The sequence below is a fragment of the Leuciscus leuciscus genome (genome assembly GCF_965113295.1).
Source record: "Leuciscus leuciscus genome assembly, chromosome: 25".
In the NCBI taxonomy this organism is placed as follows: domain Eukaryota; kingdom Metazoa; phylum Chordata; class Actinopteri; order Cypriniformes; family Leuciscidae; genus Leuciscus; species Leuciscus leuciscus.
In genome coordinates, this window is record NC_138724.1 from 18,331,183 (window position 1) to 18,351,123 (window position 19,941).

At 38.1% G+C, this 19,941-nt stretch overlaps 3 protein-coding genes across 4 annotated transcripts in view; all 3 read right to left on the reverse strand.

Annotated features, from left to right (window-relative positions):
• Positions 1-7,383, reverse strand: part of celsr1b (cadherin EGF LAG seven-pass G-type receptor 1b) — a 44,512-nt gene extending 37,129 nt beyond the window's left edge. Inside the window, exon 1 of the mRNA XM_082160129.1 lies at positions 3,617-7,383. Coding sequence (XP_082016255.1) covers positions 3,617-7,100 — 3,484 coding nt within the window. The 5' untranslated portion in view covers positions 7,101-7,383. The remainder of the gene's footprint in view (positions 1-3,616) is intronic.
• A 1,204-nt stretch (positions 7,384-8,587) lies between these two features.
• On the reverse strand, positions 8,588-14,785 carry LOC309490958 (E3 ubiquitin-protein ligase Hakai). The gene is given in 7 exon segments (XM_082160295.1): positions 8,588-9,915; positions 9,917-10,523; positions 12,801-12,874; positions 12,956-13,039; positions 13,184-13,284; positions 13,976-14,131; positions 14,704-14,785. Coding segments are annotated over 7 exon segments (1,377 nt in total). The 5' UTR covers positions 14,717-14,785; the 3' UTR covers positions 8,588-9,573.
• A 140-nt stretch (positions 14,786-14,925) lies between these two features.
• LOC309490959 (protein FAM3C) lies at positions 14,926-19,334 on the reverse strand. 2 transcript variants are annotated; one of them, XM_082160296.1, is made up of 11 exons: positions 19,182-19,334; positions 18,644-18,703; positions 18,529-18,567; positions 17,827-17,931; positions 17,624-17,683; positions 17,425-17,539; positions 17,279-17,340; positions 16,057-16,107; positions 15,856-15,940; positions 15,637-15,763; positions 14,926-15,540 (listed from the first exon to the last, which is right to left on the reverse strand). In XM_082160296.1, the coding sequence occupies exons 2-11, from the start codon at positions 18,660-18,662 to the stop codon at positions 15,454-15,456; spliced, it is 750 nt and encodes a 249-aa protein (XP_082016422.1). In that variant the 5' UTR covers positions 18,663-18,703; positions 19,182-19,334; the 3' UTR covers positions 14,926-15,453. The 2 variants fall into 2 exon arrangements, with proteins under 2 accessions (XP_082016422.1, XP_082016423.1); XM_082160297.1 differs by lacking the exon at positions 18,529-18,567 and having other exon boundaries at positions 19,182-19,333.
• Between the last annotated feature and the right edge of the window lie 607 nt (positions 19,335-19,941).

A 19,941-nucleotide genomic window follows, 5' to 3' on the forward strand; every position in this document is an offset into this window, starting at 1 on the left:
GGTGTCCAATGGCAACAGCTTGTGCCTGGAAGAACAGTACTCCTTAACTCTATTTATGAGTAACACAAACTCTGCAATCATTACCAAGCTTTGTCTTTTGATATAAAAATCTACTTCATGCAAGTGGTGTGATCCGGAATATTGTTTTACTGTCACGCAGGTACACCAGTCACAACATACTGTGCCTGACTGACAAGTTTTGCAGTTGTTGTTCTGATCTCTGCTCTTTCACCAGACAGACACCAAGTGAGTGCAAAAAACTCTCTCCTCTTTCAGCTGTGTCCTTCCTTTAAGGTTTCGACACACAAACTGCTTTGTCTTCACTGACAGAAATCTGCATGTGGACAATGCCTCCCTCCTTCGGATTTAAGAAGCCCCCCGAATTTCACCCCCTACCCTCCTTCTCACCCCACTTCACAAAAGGGGCCCGTGCTTCAACCCCCCAGCTTGGCGCAAAACGCTTAAGAGCTCCACAATGCTCCCCCATTCTCCATGGCAACAACAACGGAGAGCCAGAGCTTTTCAAAACTCTTTTTCCCAGACGTCCTTCAGAGGACGTCCATGAGGGAACCCAATGGGATGCTTCGTTCCATTACCAGAGGATTAAGAAGGAGATCAGCTTGCTTAGCGCAAGTTCCCCCGATTGAAAAGATCAGCATATGTTGTGTTTTGGATGTTGGTCCACACCAGGCTTCTTAACTAGTTTAACCAGCAAGACTTTCTTGTTCTTTCTGGTCTAATGAAGCTATCAATTCCTTCCAAATCAACCCAACATTTTTGAAAGGAATTGACAAATGGCCAAATTGGAATTGTGGAAGGAAATTTTCTTGTCAGTTCTTCACAAACATATTGCCTCATATGCAGTTTTTTATCAAAGACTTTCTTAGTATTTTTGATCTAGTGAAGAGCAGCATGTTTTTGTGCGCCACCGAGACCAGCACTGGTCTATGTCAGCATTAAAAGTGACCTGACCAACCGCTTGATCCCTGCTTTTCTCTGAAAAGTTAACAAATTCCCTGCATGGTTTAGATGCTTCAAAAAGCTGATAAGATAAAGATTTCATGCATAAGATGATTTAGAACGTGCCGAAATAAGGATAAAGACATATACACTGCCATTAACTGAAGAAATGTGTGCACCACAAGCTTTGCATCAGTCGCTGCGGGACGGGATTTCACTTATAGACGAAAAGGGGATTGATGAGATACATCAAAGGTTCAAAAGATAAAGATGAAAAGATCAAAGATTATGAGAAGTGCCCAACCTTTAAAATAAAACTGTAGATCAAAAGTTGACTGAAGAATTAACCACAGATGGTCCTTTCCTGGCAGCTCACTCTCTCGAATTAGATATTGAATTATCACTCAAAATCCAAAAGCGCTCTCGATAAGCCTTATGAAGTTATCTTGATGCACTGTTGTGAATGGAATGCACTGCTGGGGTTGAGTCAAGACTGAATGTTAAATAATGCAAAGATGACTAACACTAAAGATGAGGCATGTGCTGGGAAAGAGAAGAACCACTGAGTCAACATGAATACAGATGCTGCAATGATTCATATATATTAAATACCTAAGATTTTAAAAACTTTACAGTGTACTTGCTTAAAGCTGCATTCATATTAACGCAGTCAACAATTTCAAGGAATAAAAGGATAACCTTAGATTTATCAAATAAGCACAGTATATTATGTGCATCCAACTCTCAACTCTCTCTCTCTCTCTCTCTCTCTCTCTCTCTCAAAAAACAAACAAACAAAAAACATTTATTTTCCATCATTAAAGAAGAAGCTTGAATGGTAATGATTGACTGGTTTAAAAGCTTTCCAAATAATCCCAAATTTTAAAAAAGGAGTAGAAAAAGGGCCACATTTTGTGGAAGGAAAAGTTATTGCCAGTTTTTACAAACATATTGCCTCATATTCTTTTTCTTCTTCTTTTTTTCACTGCAAGACTGTACTAAATATAATCGCAATCAATGCGACACTTTGAAATGTGATAATTTGAAGCATTTAAAAAAAGAATTTATTGCTAATAAAATATCTGTAATTTATCAAATGTATTAAAATGTATATTAAAAAGAAAACAAGGTTAAAAAAAAGTATCTGCATAATGTTTATAATGAACAAAAGCAGGATTTTATTCATCATAAGCAGTAATGTTTGTGTTCTCCCTCCACTGTCACTGTGTACTAGGAAGTTATTTGCCTGCCCACTAAGCAGTGGCACATGACACTTCTCAGAATCAAATTAAGTGGCAGTGTATCATTGGAACTACATGCAAAAGGTGCATCTCTTCTTACTGTCTGATCCTGATCCTCTGTAAGCCGTGACAACAATTAAACAGAAGAAATCAAAACAGCACAAAACAATTTCTAGTTGTACATAGGAGTTTTAAAGGCTCTTCAATTAATCCCCCAACATTTTCTTGTCAAATGTGACACCTTATACGAGACGATAAGTTTTATCGTTGTGAAACTATCACTCCATTGACATCAGTTCTAATCCTAATATCACATTATATCTTGTTTGGACATGCAACATGGTTTTCAGCTTATGGATTTCAGTTATTTTAGCTTTTTTTGTTTTGTTTCATTTTTCTCAAATTAATCTTGGGGCATGGTACAGCCTGGGGATGCAGAATGTGAATAAAGACTTGAAATCATAAGTCAAGTCAAAACCTCCTTTGACATGTGATCAGTCACTGTCAAACAGGCATGGCATTCAGTAAGCTTTGGCTCCTGGGAAAACCGTAGGCCTACATGAAACGAACAAATCTGACAGGTAAGAATGACATTTGATTTCTACAAGATTCAAAGGGAGAAGGGATCACTAACTTTTATTCATGTTAGTGCATGATAGTTGTTAGAGGGAATATGTTCTGATGCATCTGAGGAATGTGGGGGAAGATCAACAACAGTTAATTTGAAAATGGTTGGAGAGTACCAATTTAGAAACAATTACATCTCACTATCAAACCACAGTTGCTGTACCGAGTAGAAGAGACTTTAAAAGAGTGTGAGCATGGCATAGGCCCAGGTACAAGACTTTTAAAAAGAGAGATAAGTGAGTCCTAAATGTGATATGCAGAATGACCAATTGGGAGATTTACAGTTGTGATCATGAGGTAATGTTGCAAGTACTTTTTTTGACTCTGAGGTTTGAACAGGCTTCAAAACCAATCTCATATTCATTGAATAATATATTGCAAAAAAGAAACTTCAGAACTGCTGCAAATAAAGAAGCATGATAATTGTTGTTATGGATATGTTCACTATAGGGAGTGCCATCAAATATTGTTGAGCATAAGCAGAAACACAGTATGGCTGTAAAAATTATTTAGATATTCAGGGACTGAGAACCCACCAGAAGAGAAGAGCACACAAGGAGGCAGATCACTATCACTTAGAGCATCAAAGAAAACCAGTTAACACACCGTGAAAAGAATAAAGCTTGCACAAATCCCTTTCTACTATGACAAGGCAATTCGCAAAGCAGATTTTGAAAATCACTCAAACCACTGCACACAATACTTTGCCTGTTCCCCACATAATAGTTTTAACTTTTCAAAACAAAAATTGTGCCCAAATATTGTGGTATATGCATAGTGAGTCTCACCTGAAACCGTTACCCTCATTGTGGCCTCAAGTGGCCTGTTGTTATCCAAGTCCTTGCTCAGCTTTAACTCCCCGGTGTCTTGATTGAGAATCAGCAGGCTGAGTTCATTTCCCTCAACAAATGTGTAGAGGAGCTTGTCAGACACATCTGGATCACGAGCAGGCACCTTCCCGATAGCTCCTGTGGGAAAGCTGCTGGACTTATTAGTAATGTAGTTGTTAAAAATAATCTCGAAATCCTGTAGAACGGGGTCATTGTCATTGACATCTACTAGGAGGACGTGTATAGTGGCCCTACTGACAAGTGGTGCGGAAGTGGCCTGGACCACTATTACGTACTCCATCTTGGTCTCGTAGTCTAGGTCAGTAAGGGCAATTAGATCTCCGCTGAAGATGTCAAGCTGGAAGACCTCAGGAATATTGCCCTCAACAATCTGGTAGAGGATCTGGGCATTGGTACCTTCATCTGGATCTGTGGCACTTACACGGGCAAGAGTGGACCCTACAGCACTGTTTTCCTCTACGTATATATACAATTCGTCCTTTTCAAACACAGGGGCATTATCGTTTATGTCCAACACCGACACATGAATGTCTACGGCTGCTTTGAGAGGGGGCACTCCTTTGTCCACTGCAAACGCCTTGAGATTATACACAGCAACGTTTTCCCTGTCGAGCTTACGGGCCGTTCTGATGATCCCAGAGTAAGGCTCAATAAAAAAGTCCCCCTCGCCATCATCTCCACCCTGGAAGGTGTAGCTCAGTCGACCGTTAGATCCTGAGTCTCTGTCTGAAGCGGACACCTGGAGTACACTAGTGTATACCGGTGCATCCTCAAACACTGTTCCCTGGTAGATGTCACGGAGGAACTGCGGTGCATTGTCATTGGCATCAAGAATGATAATCTCTACATAAGTGGTGTCTGATTTCTGGGGAATACCGTTGTCGCGGGCAATGATGGCAAGCGTGTAGGATGCCAGATCTTCGTAGTCAATCTCAATCTGAGTTGTGATGGCACCGGTGTCAGGATCAATCTTGAACTGTGGCACATTGTCCTCCATTTCATAAGTGATACGGGCATTTTCACCAGTGTCCTCATCGGTGGCACTGATGACCACAACTGTTGAGCCTACGGGCCGGTCCTCGCTTACTAAAACCTGGTAGTTAGCACTTTGAAATACTGGTCGATGGGTGTTGGCATCAGTCACATTAATGAAGACTTGAGCTGTGTCATGGCGTGTACCATCCGAGGCGGTGATTGTTAGGAGATACTGCCTTTCTTGCTTGTAGTCCAGAGGTAGTGCTAAAGTAATAAGTCCCCCTCCACTCTGGCTGGTGATGGCGAACCTGTTCCGTGTGTTCCCACTAGATATTTGGTACGTTACCACACTGTTTACATCCCTGTCTACAGCTGTGACGGAAAGCACACTGGTGCCCACAGCTGCATCCTCATTGACCTTCAGGTTATACAAGTGCTGTGTGAAGGTGGGGACATTGTCATTTACATCTAGTATAGTGACACTTACACTAGCTGAAGATGACATTGTAGGAACCCCGCAGTCTCTGGCCTCAACACCAAAACTGTAAAACTCTGTAGTTTCCCTGTCCAGCTCGGCACCAACCGTAATCCATCCAGTTTTGTTATTGATAGTGAACGGAAAACCAGGTGATGTGTCAGTCAGCTTGTATTCCAAATGAGCATTGTCACCTGAATCAGCATCGATAGCTTGAATGTGCATCACTGAGTAACCTACAGGAACATTTTCTAAAACTGAAGCTTGAAAGGGTGTGCTGACAAACATTGGGGCATTATCATTAACATCCACCACTTGGATTACAACCATTCCTGTGCCATTAATAAGAGGTGGTCGCCCTCCATCTTGAGCTTTCACTCGCAGTGTGTACTCTCTTATCATTTCATAATCTAGAGGGCTGATAACATCAATGACACCCGTAGGGGAGTGTATGTAAAACTGGCCCTTTATATTCCCATTTATGATGCTGTAATGCACTTTCGCATTATTCCCGGCATCTCTATCTGTAGCCTTCACCACAGCTACTTGTGAATTCACGGCTATATTTTCAGGAACTTGAACTACATATCTCTTCTCACTAAATTGAGGGTAGTTATCATTCTCGTCCTCAATGAATATGTGCACTGTGGCTGTGGCAGAACGTGGACCGGGCTCTCTGCCCTGGTCGTTGGCTTCAACAATAATCCTGTACTGAGATTTAACTTCTCTGTCTGGTCTGATTCTGGTTTTGACCAACCCATTCCTTGGATCAATTTCAAAGCAAGCGTTCAACTCATCATTATTCACAATCTTATAAATCATATTGGCATTAGAAGGGGCGTCTCCATCTGTAGCCCTAATAGTCATCACTTCAAAGCCCACTTCAACATTTTCTCGAATACTAACCCTATACTCATTTTGTTCAAAAACTGGCGTGTGGTCGTTAGTATCGCTGACTGTGATAGTGAGGTACGCGATAGCTGATTTTTTAGGGGTTCCCCTATCAGTAGCAGTAACTTTGAACACATGCGTGTCTTTAACTTCCCTGTCTAAAGGTTGTAGAGTAGTTATACCACCCGTCTCAGGGTTTATTTGAAATAAATTGTTAGATCTGCTGTCAAAAAGAGCTTCCATATCATATTCAACAACACCAGCGTCTCCATCATCGGCGTCGAAGGCTTTTAGGGTAATGACGCGCGTTCCCGAAGGCTCGTTCTCGGGCACTGATACCTGGTAGTTTGGCAGTTGAAACTGAGGAGCAGAGTTCACGTTTCTTTTTTGACGTTTAGCCCACGGACCTAATTGACCTCCAATGTGTTTTCTGCTTAAATGTAACTTAACATCGACAAATAAAGAGCCATTCAGTGAGTTAGGCATTAAACAAAACAAATTCGCTTCATCTTGCTGCTTATGAGGTAAACAGAGGCTCGTGCTCCTCAGGGAAATAACGTCCCGCTGGTCTTTCTCCACACACCTACCTCGAAACATTTGAGAACTCCGCATGGATACAGGTAAACGTTCGTAAATGTTTATGGGTAAGAAGTCTAAAGAAAAACATGTCTCATACCCAGTCAAGAGATAGAAATAGGCATCTGGTTTACGATTTTTTCTTTTGTATTTGTTGAAGCAGTTCTGCCCATGAATGAATGTATTGAAATGAAGCAGAATGAAGTTTTCTGAAAGCAGAGATTTAATCCGCAAATACAGTGGCACAGGATTTCTCGGTAAACGAGTGCAGTCAACTTTGCGCGCGAGTGATACCAGCCCATCACTTCTCCTGATCTTTAGAAAGTGCCGTAAAGACTTATCTGTGAGACTTCTGTCGATTATGTACGTCCATTCTGGCCCGATTGATACATTTGCCAGTGTTGCACCAGGCTGGAGGGCGTCCGATAGATGTAAATCCAAGCATCCAAACGGTGAGAGATGAATAAGTAATCCAAAGCAGACCCATATCACTGTTAATTCCATGGCTCACGCGCATTTCATTGAGAAAATTAGTCCAAACGATCCAGAACGTCTGCAGTCTGCAAAATTCCAACCATTCCTGTAACGTGCAAATGCACATTGGGTCAAGGCATGTTTCTGTGTGCAGAGCAGCAGGGACCAGAGAGCTGCACTGATAAGTTTTAATGAGTAAGATGGCTCTTCTCCCTCCCCTCCCACAACAATTTGCATGGACCTACTCATGCATTGTGATTTTGAAATATCCAATGAGCTCAACCGAATAGCTTACATTCGTGGCTATTAAGGCTATTAAATAAAGTTTTAAACTTAAATGTAGATCATTTCATCAATCTAAATTTTCACGTTGATTTTTCCCCCTATTTTGTAAAGGATTATAATGTATTTCTAAATACTGAGACACAAGTATAGTTTAAAACAAGAATTAAAAAATCGTTCTTTTATGTACATTTTTCTTGTTCCAAAATGTAAGAATGCACAATAATTCTTTATATATATATATATATATATATATATATATATATATATATATATATATATATATATATATATACATATACATATACATATACACACACACACACCATAAATACACAGTACAGACTTGGGTTGTTCTTAAAATTTCCATAATCATTTGAAGACTTTTAGCTGTAGCCCTTACTCTGTTCATTCCATGTACAACCTTTTTTCACCGTACATTGTTAAATAAAACATCTCAGCCATAAATAAACACCAATAAAATATATGTATTACTCAAGTAATCTGATTTCTTGAAAAAAGAAAAGGTGCTGAACCTTGTGTCTATCCAGAGGAAATAGATATCATGTTCAACTCTTCTTTCTCATTCCCCAATATAAAACTGCATGAAATGGAATTTAGTTTACATACATCTAAAGAAGATAAAACAGTGTTTTGTCTGATAGTAGTGATCTGGGGCAGATCTTGGTTGAGTCCGCCCCCTTGTGGATACTTAAAGGAACAGTTCACTTAAAAATTAAAATTCTGTCATCATTACTCACCAAGTTGTTTCAAACATTTCCTTCTTCTGAACATAAAAGATGATGTTTTGAAGAACATCGGTAACTTAACAGTTGATGGACCCCATTGACTTCCATAGATTTTTTTTTTCCTATTATGGAAGTCAATAGGGTCCATCAACTGTTAAGTTACCGACTTCCTTCAAAATATCTTCCTTTGTGTGCGCGCGCGTGTGTGTGTGTGTATATATATATAATTATTGTACAGAAAAATAGTACACTTAAAGCAAAACATTTCACAATAACGTTTCATGTCTTAAAATGCAAAACAATAGACAGACAAAACACTGTCTAAAAAAGAAAAACATTATAGTCTTGCCTTTCTTGTCAGTCGTTAGTGGAAGATGTCCACAAATGGTTACTCTTAAAAGGAACTTGATGCTAAATAACTGTAGGACGAGTTATGGAAAAAGTAATTGGGGGAAATTGGCTGAATAAATAACATTAATTCTGAGAAAAGGTCTAGAATAATTTATTTGCTATAAGTGTGGCTAACTTTAGTGGGGCACTGTACCAATCAAATCTAGGTTGAAAGAAACAGTGGTTTAGAATACACATTCTCTGATCATTTAAAAAAAAAAAAATCTTTAAGTATTAAGGCCCATTCACACCCATAACGATAACTATATTAGAATCCACATTAATGCCTAATAACAGTCTGTTTATTATAAGCACATGCTGTGGGTGTATTCTGATTGGCTGTCAATGTTTTTACTGTTCAACATCTGAAAAAAATCTTTCTGAAAATGATTCCAATAATATCAATCCACTTTTGGGCTTCCCTATTCTCATAGAATTAGAACAATTAAAACAGCCTTCAGTTTGAATGAAAAAATAAACAGACTTCCACAAATGTGATTTTCTTACAGTGCAACTAGTAGTAAGCTTGCTAAACACACAAGAAATATATTTCTTTACATACTGCTGATTTTTTTTTATAAATATAGTCTTACAAATCCTAATTATAATTGTTCAAGGGATAGTTCACCAATAATTCTGTCAAAATATCTTCCAAATATCTTATTTGTGTTCCCCCGAAGAAAGTCAGTCATACAGGTTTGGAATGACATGAGGGTGAGTAAATGACAATTTTCATTTTTTGATGAAATATCCCTTTAACTACCTTCAATCTTTGTGCCCAAAAGTGATTAAATTCAAACTAAATATCTAAATAAAATTAATGTGTTCAAGTTTCATTTATTGCAGTTGATGGGTACAACATTATGTAAACGTTTCAAACTAAACTGTTAAATTCTTCCAACCAAAAACGTAGGGGGGTTTTTGCCACTCTTTACAGTTCTTTATAATTCCACAGAACCACCCTGAATGAGGGACATTAGTACAAAAATGGCCAGCAATGGGGATGATTATATCAGAAAACAAACAGCCCACACAGCTTGGTCAACAGTATCCAGTCAGAAAGTCTGAGAGCAGGCAGGATGCTACTGGTAATACGGTCTATATCGTGACTGGTCAGGGTGGTGAGGCCCTGGCATCTGTCCCTGTGGTGGTGGCCCCTGCATACGGGGCGGATGGGGTCCGCGTGAATTGGGCCACATCCCTGGGCTCATGCCACCTGGTTGGGTAAAAGGTGGGCTAAGAGTGCCTTGGTCCTGTGGCATTGAGTTTGGGTTGTAGTGGGGAATCGGACCTGGTGGAGGGTGATTCATGTAGGGTGGCATCTGGCTGATGATGTGTCCAGGTGGAGGCGGTGTTGACATGGGAGGTGCCTGGTTGTAAACCATGTGAGGTGTGGCCGAGCCTTGCGGCGGGTGCTGCATGGGGATGCTGAGAGGGGGGGGGTGGGGGCGGCGGAGGCCTGTAATGTGGCTGTTGTGGTGGAGGCATTATGTGATGCGGGTGGGAAACCACTGGTTGGTTGGAGTAATCACCAGGGAGATGGTGCGGGGCGGGAGGTGTCTGTGGGTGAGGCTCACGGGGAGAGCGGCCCAAGCTCCCCGAATCATCATGAATGGGCACTGTGATGAGGTTGCTATGCTTCCGTGTGGTCACTGTGGCAATCCGGAAGGTCTCCGGGGGGAGGGGCCGTGGGGAAGGCCCCAGATCGGAGGGCGAGGATGGAGGTGGGTGGTTGTAGGTATCGTGGCCTTGCAGTGGGGAAGGAATGAGAGGGTGTGATTTAGACAGGTGGGGAGGTGGAGGCAACCGGAAGCGGTCTGGTGGGTCGGAGGCCAGCGTCGGGTGTGGTGGATCCGGGCGAGAGCTTCCGGTCTTGCTGGCCCTCATGTGGCGATGGTTGATGTGGGCCTGCAAGTCTCGCTGTGAGAGGTAGGTGCGTTTGCAGCTTTGCACGATGCTGCACATGAAGAGGGAACCACGCTGGCACTGCTCGATGCGCTGGACAGGGTCTGTGCAGCTGTAGAGGGACAAACTGAACTTAGGATTTAGTAGGGGAAGTGGACTCTTATACACAAACTATTAAGGCCCGTTCACACCCACAACGATAACTATAAAGATAAAGTTCTAAATACTGTTCTGAATATTAAAAGTCCACACCAGAGCTATAACGATAATGATACAGAGGAATGATATTGTTGAGATCACTTTCAGAGCGATTTTTTTTCCAGCTGTTGAACGATAAAACGCTGACAGCCCATCAGAATCCATTCGAATTTAAGGGCTCATGCATTTTAAAAGGCAGAAGTTAATCGCAGAGGTCCAGAAAAATCCACCCCTTTTCAAGGATACTTTAAAGAGAATAGATATATGGAAAACAATCGTCCATACCCTCAGAATGGACGGTGAGAAGTATTAATGGAGATTATCATTATGTCAGGCTAACAAACAGTGTAACATAAAATTACCTCAGGTATCCAGCGCTAGTTGACAACTTTGTCTTACTTCCTTTGAAGTCGCAGTGAAAGACTAGGTGTTGTTTTTATTCCACAATATTGACTACATCAGCTAAATTCACTTCTAGATTAGATTGTCCTGCATGCTGAGGACATCTGCTGGTTAAAGCCGTGAAAATGCAAAAACATGTTCAATGACATGTTATAAACACTTTAAAACCGCACCTGCTTAGATTAAACAGACCGTTTCAGTTTGTTGGTGTGGACGCAAATATCGTTATCATTATAGTTAATCGTTCTTGGTGAGAACAGACCTTTACTCTGATTTCCATTTATATCCGAGGACATCTGAACGAACAAAGGACCTGCTATTCAGTATTCACATTGCCCTCCAAAAGTTTAGGAATATCAACATAAAAGCTTATTATTTATTGCCATAATTATTATTGCAAGACCAGCAACAATGACTTTCTTTTTGATTTTATAATAATGGCAGTATATACAGGTCCTAGTCAGACAGCGATGCCTGATTACCGGACAAAATTTTGCCCAGATTATTTTCTTTTTTTGGTTCAGCACATGTATAGCTTTACTGATTGGTGGACAATTAAGATTAGTACAGACAAATAGTACAGACCAAATAAAAAACAGTTTAGAGATACTATAATATTTTAGTATGCTCTGATTCAATGATTTTTGTTTAGTTAAAAAAGCCATAAAAAAAATTATGATTTCTGCTTATATTGTCTAAAATCCTATTATGACCAAAAGTAATTTAATGCTAAAATCATGGCCTGTAAAAATCTCAGAAATGGTAAATATCATGACATCTTCCCTGGAAATTTAAAAATGTATTACATTATATTATATACATAACTACATAATAACACCTGTTCTTTGATAATCCAGGGAATTAAAAATATATGCACTTTGTAAAAATGTAAACCAAAAACAACATTAGACAACAAATAAATGAGATATCTGGCATCAGTACAAAAACAGATGCTTCACATTATGTAATAGACGGTGTAAAGTAGACTGGATGAGCCACATTCAAAGCTGTTGTAAAATAGTCGATATAGACACCTGTGACTGCATATTTCATTTCAATTCTATATCAATTTGCCAAATATTTGAGGGTATGTTTACACGACAACGATGTACTAAAAATGGAAACGTTTTTCCTTCATGTTTTTCACGTACACAGATGACAACATTGTCAAAACCATCCTCATTCTGCTCTGTTGTCGTGTAAATGAACGGCCAAAACACAAAGTTTACATTTTTTAGTTGATAATGTGTCTTTTAAACAGCCCTAAAGACGCAAGTGGTGCACCAAAACTAAATTGCTCTCAATATGAACAATTACACTTAACACTGGAAACTAAAAAATATTTTTAACAAATTGTGATTTATGATATATTTATAATATAATTTAATATGTACATGACACTATTCAGTCTCTAATGAAAAAAATCCTGCTGAATAAGTCAGGTTTTCCCATTTTCCTTGTCACAGAGTGAAAATCTGTCCACATTAAGTATAGAAATAGATACTCTTTATAGCATAACTCCCAAAACGACACTGGATGTTTAAGACAAGCATGTGCTTCTGAACCACATAAAGTCAGCTTACATACTCTTATTCTAACGCCTACAGACGTTACCAAGGAAACAGAACATGCTAAATTTTCCTGATTCGCTTGCACCTTACAGGCAACATTTAGAGGAACACTACATCCAAACTTTATATACCAGGGATAGACACGGTGTGTTTTCAAAAGCATCACTTGGACCTCAAACATACTAAGAACAGGATAAAATCCACTTAAACAAACTGTTGTAGGAGAAACTCACCCTGGGCACATCTTGTCGCATTTCTTCTCATAGTGCAATGCACAGTCATAGCAGAAAACATGCTTACAGGGAATCTGAGAAAAAAACGGAAAAAAACCCCCATCAAAACAAGATCTCCAGCAGTATAAAGTATGTTTTAGGGACATATTTCTTACCATTCGCCCATAGATCTTTATTGGCAGGCCACACTTGTCACAAAAATGAACTGGAGTGTCATCTTTTACTCCTACCAAGTTGAGCTGAGGAAATAAGCAGATCACTAACTTATAGTAAATATTTTATTAAATATTAAAATATTGTATGAAATATTTCCTTTATTACATAATTATTATTACAAAAATATAATCTAATTTGTTGAAAATAATTGATGAGAAATGTGTAACCTTATAATCCCAGAAGATTGGCTGAGGGAATCTGCGCTGGTTTCCATAAGCATCTCCAGATTTACACTCAAATCTTTCCTCTTGTTTATAGCTGAAAGGCTCTGAAGATCACAATTAAGTTTATGAATAAAGAAAAACATAAATCTATTCATAAACAAGTCATTACTACAGTTTTATTTAGACTGAGCAAAATTGAGATTTATTGGTGTATACGACTCAAATCCACTAAGCTGTTTATAGTCCAAAAAGAAAGAAAAAAACACACGAACAGGGATGTACTGCTATTACAATTCTGGCTGATGCGATAAGCCGATAATTATTTTCATGTTATGACTAATATCTGATAAATGACAATATTAAAATTCTATATTATTATGTACAAATGATATTAATTTTCATTTAAATCATTTAAAATTCTACAAGTGAATCTAGGCATCACAACATTATAATGTACAGTACGAAAAATGGATATTAGTTTTGAGATTGGCTGAATATTACAATTAACAGTATACTTAAATTACAGGTGTTTTTAAAAATTAACTTTAAGTGAGCATTAGACAGCAAAGATAATATAAATGTAAAATATGATCAATTAACATGCACAAATAACTATCCAATTTACCAGATATTTAAATTGCTGTCTGTCTTAACAGACAAATACAGTTTCATTACTTGCACGTTGCCGGTCAGTTCTAAAGATCAGATTTGGAAACACATCAGATTTATGTGTAGTGTGAACAAGGTGATAACACACTCTTTTGTACGATACTGCATCCACTTAGTGAGACTAACCTTCTTCACTTTTTGAGGGCAGTCTGGTGGTGGGACGCTGAGGTCGGGCGGGCAGCTTGCCTCTTACCGTCTGTTTAGAAAGTAACTTGATTGGGATCTGTCTGCGGACATCAAGACCTCCAAGGGATCCTGAACCATCAGTTCCTTGAAGGTCATCTGAGGAAACATACACAAGACATCATTAATAAGAAATCCACACTAACAAGCACAATACTAAAACTGATACATTATACGCCTAAAATTAATCACCCCATATTATCATTAAAAATGAACATTTCATAAAAGGAGGAAATGGACAAATTAAGGAATGGAGACCTGTGTTATCCAAAAAGTGCTCAATAAAAAGGGGAGAGGAAATTAAGTATTAATAAACTAGACAACCATAGTAGGGGCAGGTCTTACTATAAAGCTTATACACAACTTTACATAGTAACTAATGAGTATAACTGTGTTTAAAAATATATTTGGAAGTCTAATGTGAATGTCTCCTGCGTTTATTTAAATCTGGCACTTGCTGGACCCGCGCGCAGCACTAGTTGGTCATGTCAGCGGCTAACAGCTGAATACATCCATTAATGTGTTTACTGCCAATACACAACAACGTATAAATAGCACCAGGGTTCGCTGCTTTACTGGCAGGTGGTTACCTTTCACTCGAGAGCATTTGGGGTATTTAAAACGTAAAGCTGCTGCAGAAAAATACTTGGTTACATTAGCTTATAGCTCACCATTTTGGTCCATGACTTGACGCTGTTCGTACTGCGAATCTGCGATGATGAGGTGGTGGGAGTGGCTTCGTGTGGTTTGGAGTTCAACGTTGCGCACAATTTACGCATATGATGTTTTGCGTCATGTGTCGAGTTTTTGTTGTTGTTGTTATACATCGATTTAAATTGCGTTTTACATACGCAACCACCAAAAGTAGTGTTACAAGCAAAACCCACTCAGAATTGTAAACAAAAGTAATGTTTTATATAGGCTACAGTCTACAGACAAAAGAAAACACAGCAACATACACTTTAACATCATAAATAAAACATATGAATACCACAATATAAACGTTAACTATAATTATTACATTTACAATTCATTTAAAAATACATTTGACCATAAAACCCAACAAAAAAAGTATATATTTTTAAATATATATATATATATATATATATATATATATATATATATATATATATATATATATATATATATATAAAATCAAACTATATTATATTGTTGGCCTATTATATTATAAAGTCCAGGATAACCTGTTTAAAAATTGCACCATTGTTGAAACAGTGATGTATATGGTCTCAGATAGTAATAGAAACATAAAATAAAAATAAAAATCAGAAACACATTGTGGCTCAGCATGTTGTATTGTTAAAGACGAGTAAATAGCTTCTGGATGCTGGTTTTAAAATGACTCATACAAACATGCAAATGTTCTTTTAGCAGAACAAATTGTGCTACAGGAAAAACAATTAGTCTATTCTTGGTATGCAACCGTCCATCTCGATCATTTCTGGCCAGCTTTCATACTTATTAGTTTCCCTATCATTCTTCATGTGCTGAAAAAGACAGAAAAGGGAGAGGCATACATTAAGTTTTCTCATTGCATAAACTTAAGCACATAAATGGGTGAATGTGGGTTAAAAATGGGTTACCGTCTCAAAAGAGACATGGGTCATGGTTTTCTTCCCACCCACAAAGATCCAGTTATCTCTGAATTTTAGTTGGGAAATATATGAACTGCCAAGCTCTGCAATAAGTGCCCTTGCTTCATCATTAAGTCTATAATAAAGGAAGCATATCATGACATCATGAGACAACACCATCATAAGATGTGCATTTAGTATATGATGAAACTAGAGAAAGAAACTTACTTTGTGGCTGGATCATCAAAAGAGGCTATCAACACAAGAGAACCATCCTCGATTGACTTCAGAAACTCTATCAATTCCTCAACCTCTGTCAACAGCAAAAGATGTATTTATTACATACATGTGATCTGAGAATGCTTATAAAGGATTTATAATGCAGAAATACTGAACAACATGGTGTAATGAAGTCAAGATACAACATACTTCCGCTCCACATATTGAAGCTGCCAGTGTTAACGTGTTCACCTGTTTTTTCTGAATTTTTAATGAATAAGAAAGAAAACATTATACTCTGGCAAGAAATGTATGTGAACCCCTTGGAATTAATTGGTTTTCTGCTGTAATGTGATCTGATCCACAAACACAATGTGCTTAAGCTGATAACACACAAGCAAATCTAATTTCTTGTTTTTTTTGTTGAACACACCCATTAAACCAGGGATGGGCAACTTCGGTCCTGGAGGGCCACTGTCCTACAGAGTTTAGCTCCAACCCTGAAAAAAATAAATAATCACCTGCCTGTAATTTTCTAGTAATCCTGAGGACCTTGATTAGCTTGTTCAGGTGTGTTTGATTAGGGTTGAAGCTAAACTCTGTAGGACAGTGGCCCTCCAGGACCGAAGTTGCCCATCCCTGCTCTAGAACAATTCAACTTTTGTTTCATCAGTCCATACATTTTTTTCCCAGTAGCGATGTGCTCTTTTGCAAACTTCAATCTTCAAGCCTTTAGCTTTTACTCGTGGGTTCTTCTTTACCTCATTGAGGATTCTGCGTTGTGCCTTAGGAGTCATCTTGGTTGGGCGCCCACTTCTAGAAAGCTTAGCCACAGTACTTAACTGTCTCCATTTATAGACAATTCATCTAACTTTTGACTGATGGATGCCTAAACACTCAGATTGCTTTGTATCCCTTTCCAGCCTTACGGAGATCAATGCTTCTTATTGCGAGGCATGGTTCACATCAGTTTATGCTTCTTACCAACAGCAGTCTTAAAAAATATTTGCATGTAATTTATCAATCAAAGCAGCTCTAAACCACACATTCAAACTCATTTTATTAATTGGACTCCAGGTGTGCAAGGTATTAGCTTTCGTTAAAGTAATTAGTCTATTGATCCACTTAGTTTTTCCTCCAACACTGGGACTGTTTAATGGGTTTGTTCAAAAAGACACGAGAAATTAGAATTGTTTGTGCGTTATCAGCTTAAGCACATTGTGTTTGTCTATTGTTGTGACTTAGATGAGGATCAGATCACATTTTATGGCAAATTACTGCAAAAAACAAGTTAATTCCAAGGGGTTCACATATATTTTCTAGCCACATATTGATAAAATATTTCAAAATACTAATATTAAAATATTACTAAATACAAAACATGGTGCCATTTTAATTCTTTGCTTTTTTAAAAAGGGCTCGACAAACTTACCATTGATAACAACAATATTAATTCCTAGCCATTTATTACCACGTGTGTCTTTCTCTATTATCCTAAAACAAAATGCAGAACAGGTTTAAATTCTGTCAAATAGCACTTATGGTGTTGGTTTAATCATTCAGTAAAAGTATATTTACATTTTCCCCTCAAAGCATATTTGTGGACCAACGATGTTTGTTGCACCACTGTAAATCTTAAAGGCAAAATCTTTTCCAGGACATGGTTTTGGGAGGCCACATTTGTTTTTAGGACCTGATAAAACATAGACATGTAAATATGTACCCTTAAAGTATTTTTTTACACTGTACCAGACCAGATTAATCGGTAATTGCTTACCATCATCTTTGTGATTATCAGGTTTCAACTGGACATATACTCCTCCCCCCATTGACCTTTCTGGGTTAGAGAAAAATATAAAGCATACATTGTTTAGCCTATATGCCAGTAAAAATTTTAAAGAAGCAAACTTAGTTAATTAAATAATTAATAATAAAAATATATATATATAAAATAAAATATTCCTTAAAGCAGTAACTCACCCACTATATTTGATACTGTTAATTCAGGATTGATCTGCAGGAGCTTGAGGACAAAGCTTATGGATATTATGAGGGCAGCCACCATGAAAACAAATTTCAATTTTTCTGTGAAAGCAATTGTGATTATATATAATTCTCATTTTACCGTAATATTCATCTTTGTTAGTAGATTTAATGTTTGCACAGCATCCTTTCAAAAGTGGAACAAAAGTTTCAAAATGTGCTGATATTTTTCTGATGGTAGCTGGTTTTTCGTATTTTCTGGACCATATTGGTTATTTATGGTCATTAGGGGGCTGAGATCCTATTGGTTGATTAAGCTGGTTAGATCTTATAGACCACTAACAAAACAGCAGTTATCATGTCAAAACCTGTTTGACCACTTTAAGCAGACATGCCATGTTTTTATCAGCAGGAACAAGAACCTAATTCAATCCAATTAAAATTTAGTTGGTTTTCATAGAAGAACATTAGGCTACTATAAAAAGTCTAGAAGGGCTGTGGCATCACGAAAAAAAACTTTAAAGGCTTGAGAATATAAAGCTTTTAGAGTCTGGCATCTATGCAAAGTAAGGAAACATTTGCATTCACAGTCACTTTTCAAATGTACTGCTTCTGCGTTGTGATAGAAGACAATGCAACCAGGAAAGTAAACACTGCACTGAACGAGACATCTAGCTTGTCTTCAAAAACATAACTTACTTTTGCCTCTCTGTCTCCTGTGTACCACAAGGGGACCAACTAGAAATAAAAATGTCAACATAAACATGAAACACGAGAGAGACAGAAAAAGATAGCGAAGAGAAGCAAAACCAACCTCTTCTAACGTATATCATGACTGAAATGTTCGTCTCTCCTCACGGAAGCTGTAGATCCACTTTAAGCGAAGGTGTAGAAAAAGTTATTCAGCACAACACATCCGCAATCTATCAATTGATCACTTTCTATATATATATATATATAAAAATAAAAAATAAATGTAGAATTAAAAATACTTATGTTTTTTTAAAAATCATATATGTTGTCCTTGCCACTGCGGATCTAATTTAATAAAGTTGCTCTAGACTTTAGTTTAGACTCTATGCGTAAGGCTGACTAATGGCAGTGCAAAGGTAGTGAAGGCTACTTGCCCATACTCTGTCCAACTTGATTAACTCGTTCTTGAGAATTCTGGCTAAAACGCTTTAAATCCAGTTTATCAACTATCGTGTAAATAATGATGTTTGCTGTCGTCACGACTATTTCCTTTAAAATAGACAATGGAGACTTATTAAAAGAAACAGATGTAGGCTAGAGAGACTAGGCAAATATATATATATATATAAAAGTAGTATAAAGCAAGCAATCTATCCTACTCATTTAGAAGAAAGATTCCCCTCGTGAGTCCATGTATTTTTCAGCAATTCTGTTGTACCTAAGAGGGAATTAGTTTGACAAAAAGAAGGCTATTGACCGTTTGTGGACACCGTAGTCTCACGTTAGCGTGTCTGTCGTTCAGCGAGTACGCACTACGCCGCCAAACCGCTAGATGGTGGTGTCGAGTCGACTACAGGAGCACTAGCAGAAGACGTTCGTTTACTTCTGTATATATTTTAATCAGTATTGTACCCTCATTTTTTTTTGGAGTACCGGCATTTCTCACATGTTGCCGGTACTCTGAGCGCACACACCGAAACGTACATCAGGCCAGGCTATTAGGGAGCTTTTGTAAGCTGTACGAGCATGTGACTGTGAATGAAGCTTAATATTAATTTAGCATGAGTGGCGCGCGAATCACCGCAGGCGCGTTCAACAGCGCGCTCCAAAAAAGTGTGATTAAAATTTGCACGAGCCGTTCCTATGGGACGCTAATGATAAAATGTGCAATCCTTTTGAAATAAAGAGAATGTAGTAAAACGATTCAGAGAAAGTCAAACATCATCTAAAACAGCCACTAAAAAGACTGATGAAAAAGGGGAAAACATCATCCTGCTCTAACATACATTAGCTTTTTCTATTGTATTTATTGTGGAAACATTTGACTAGTTGTAGAATTTATATAAGATCATCTCTTTTGGGGGAACATATTTTCCACTAAAGATTTATGTTACAACTGTGGCACGTTGTAGCTAGGCT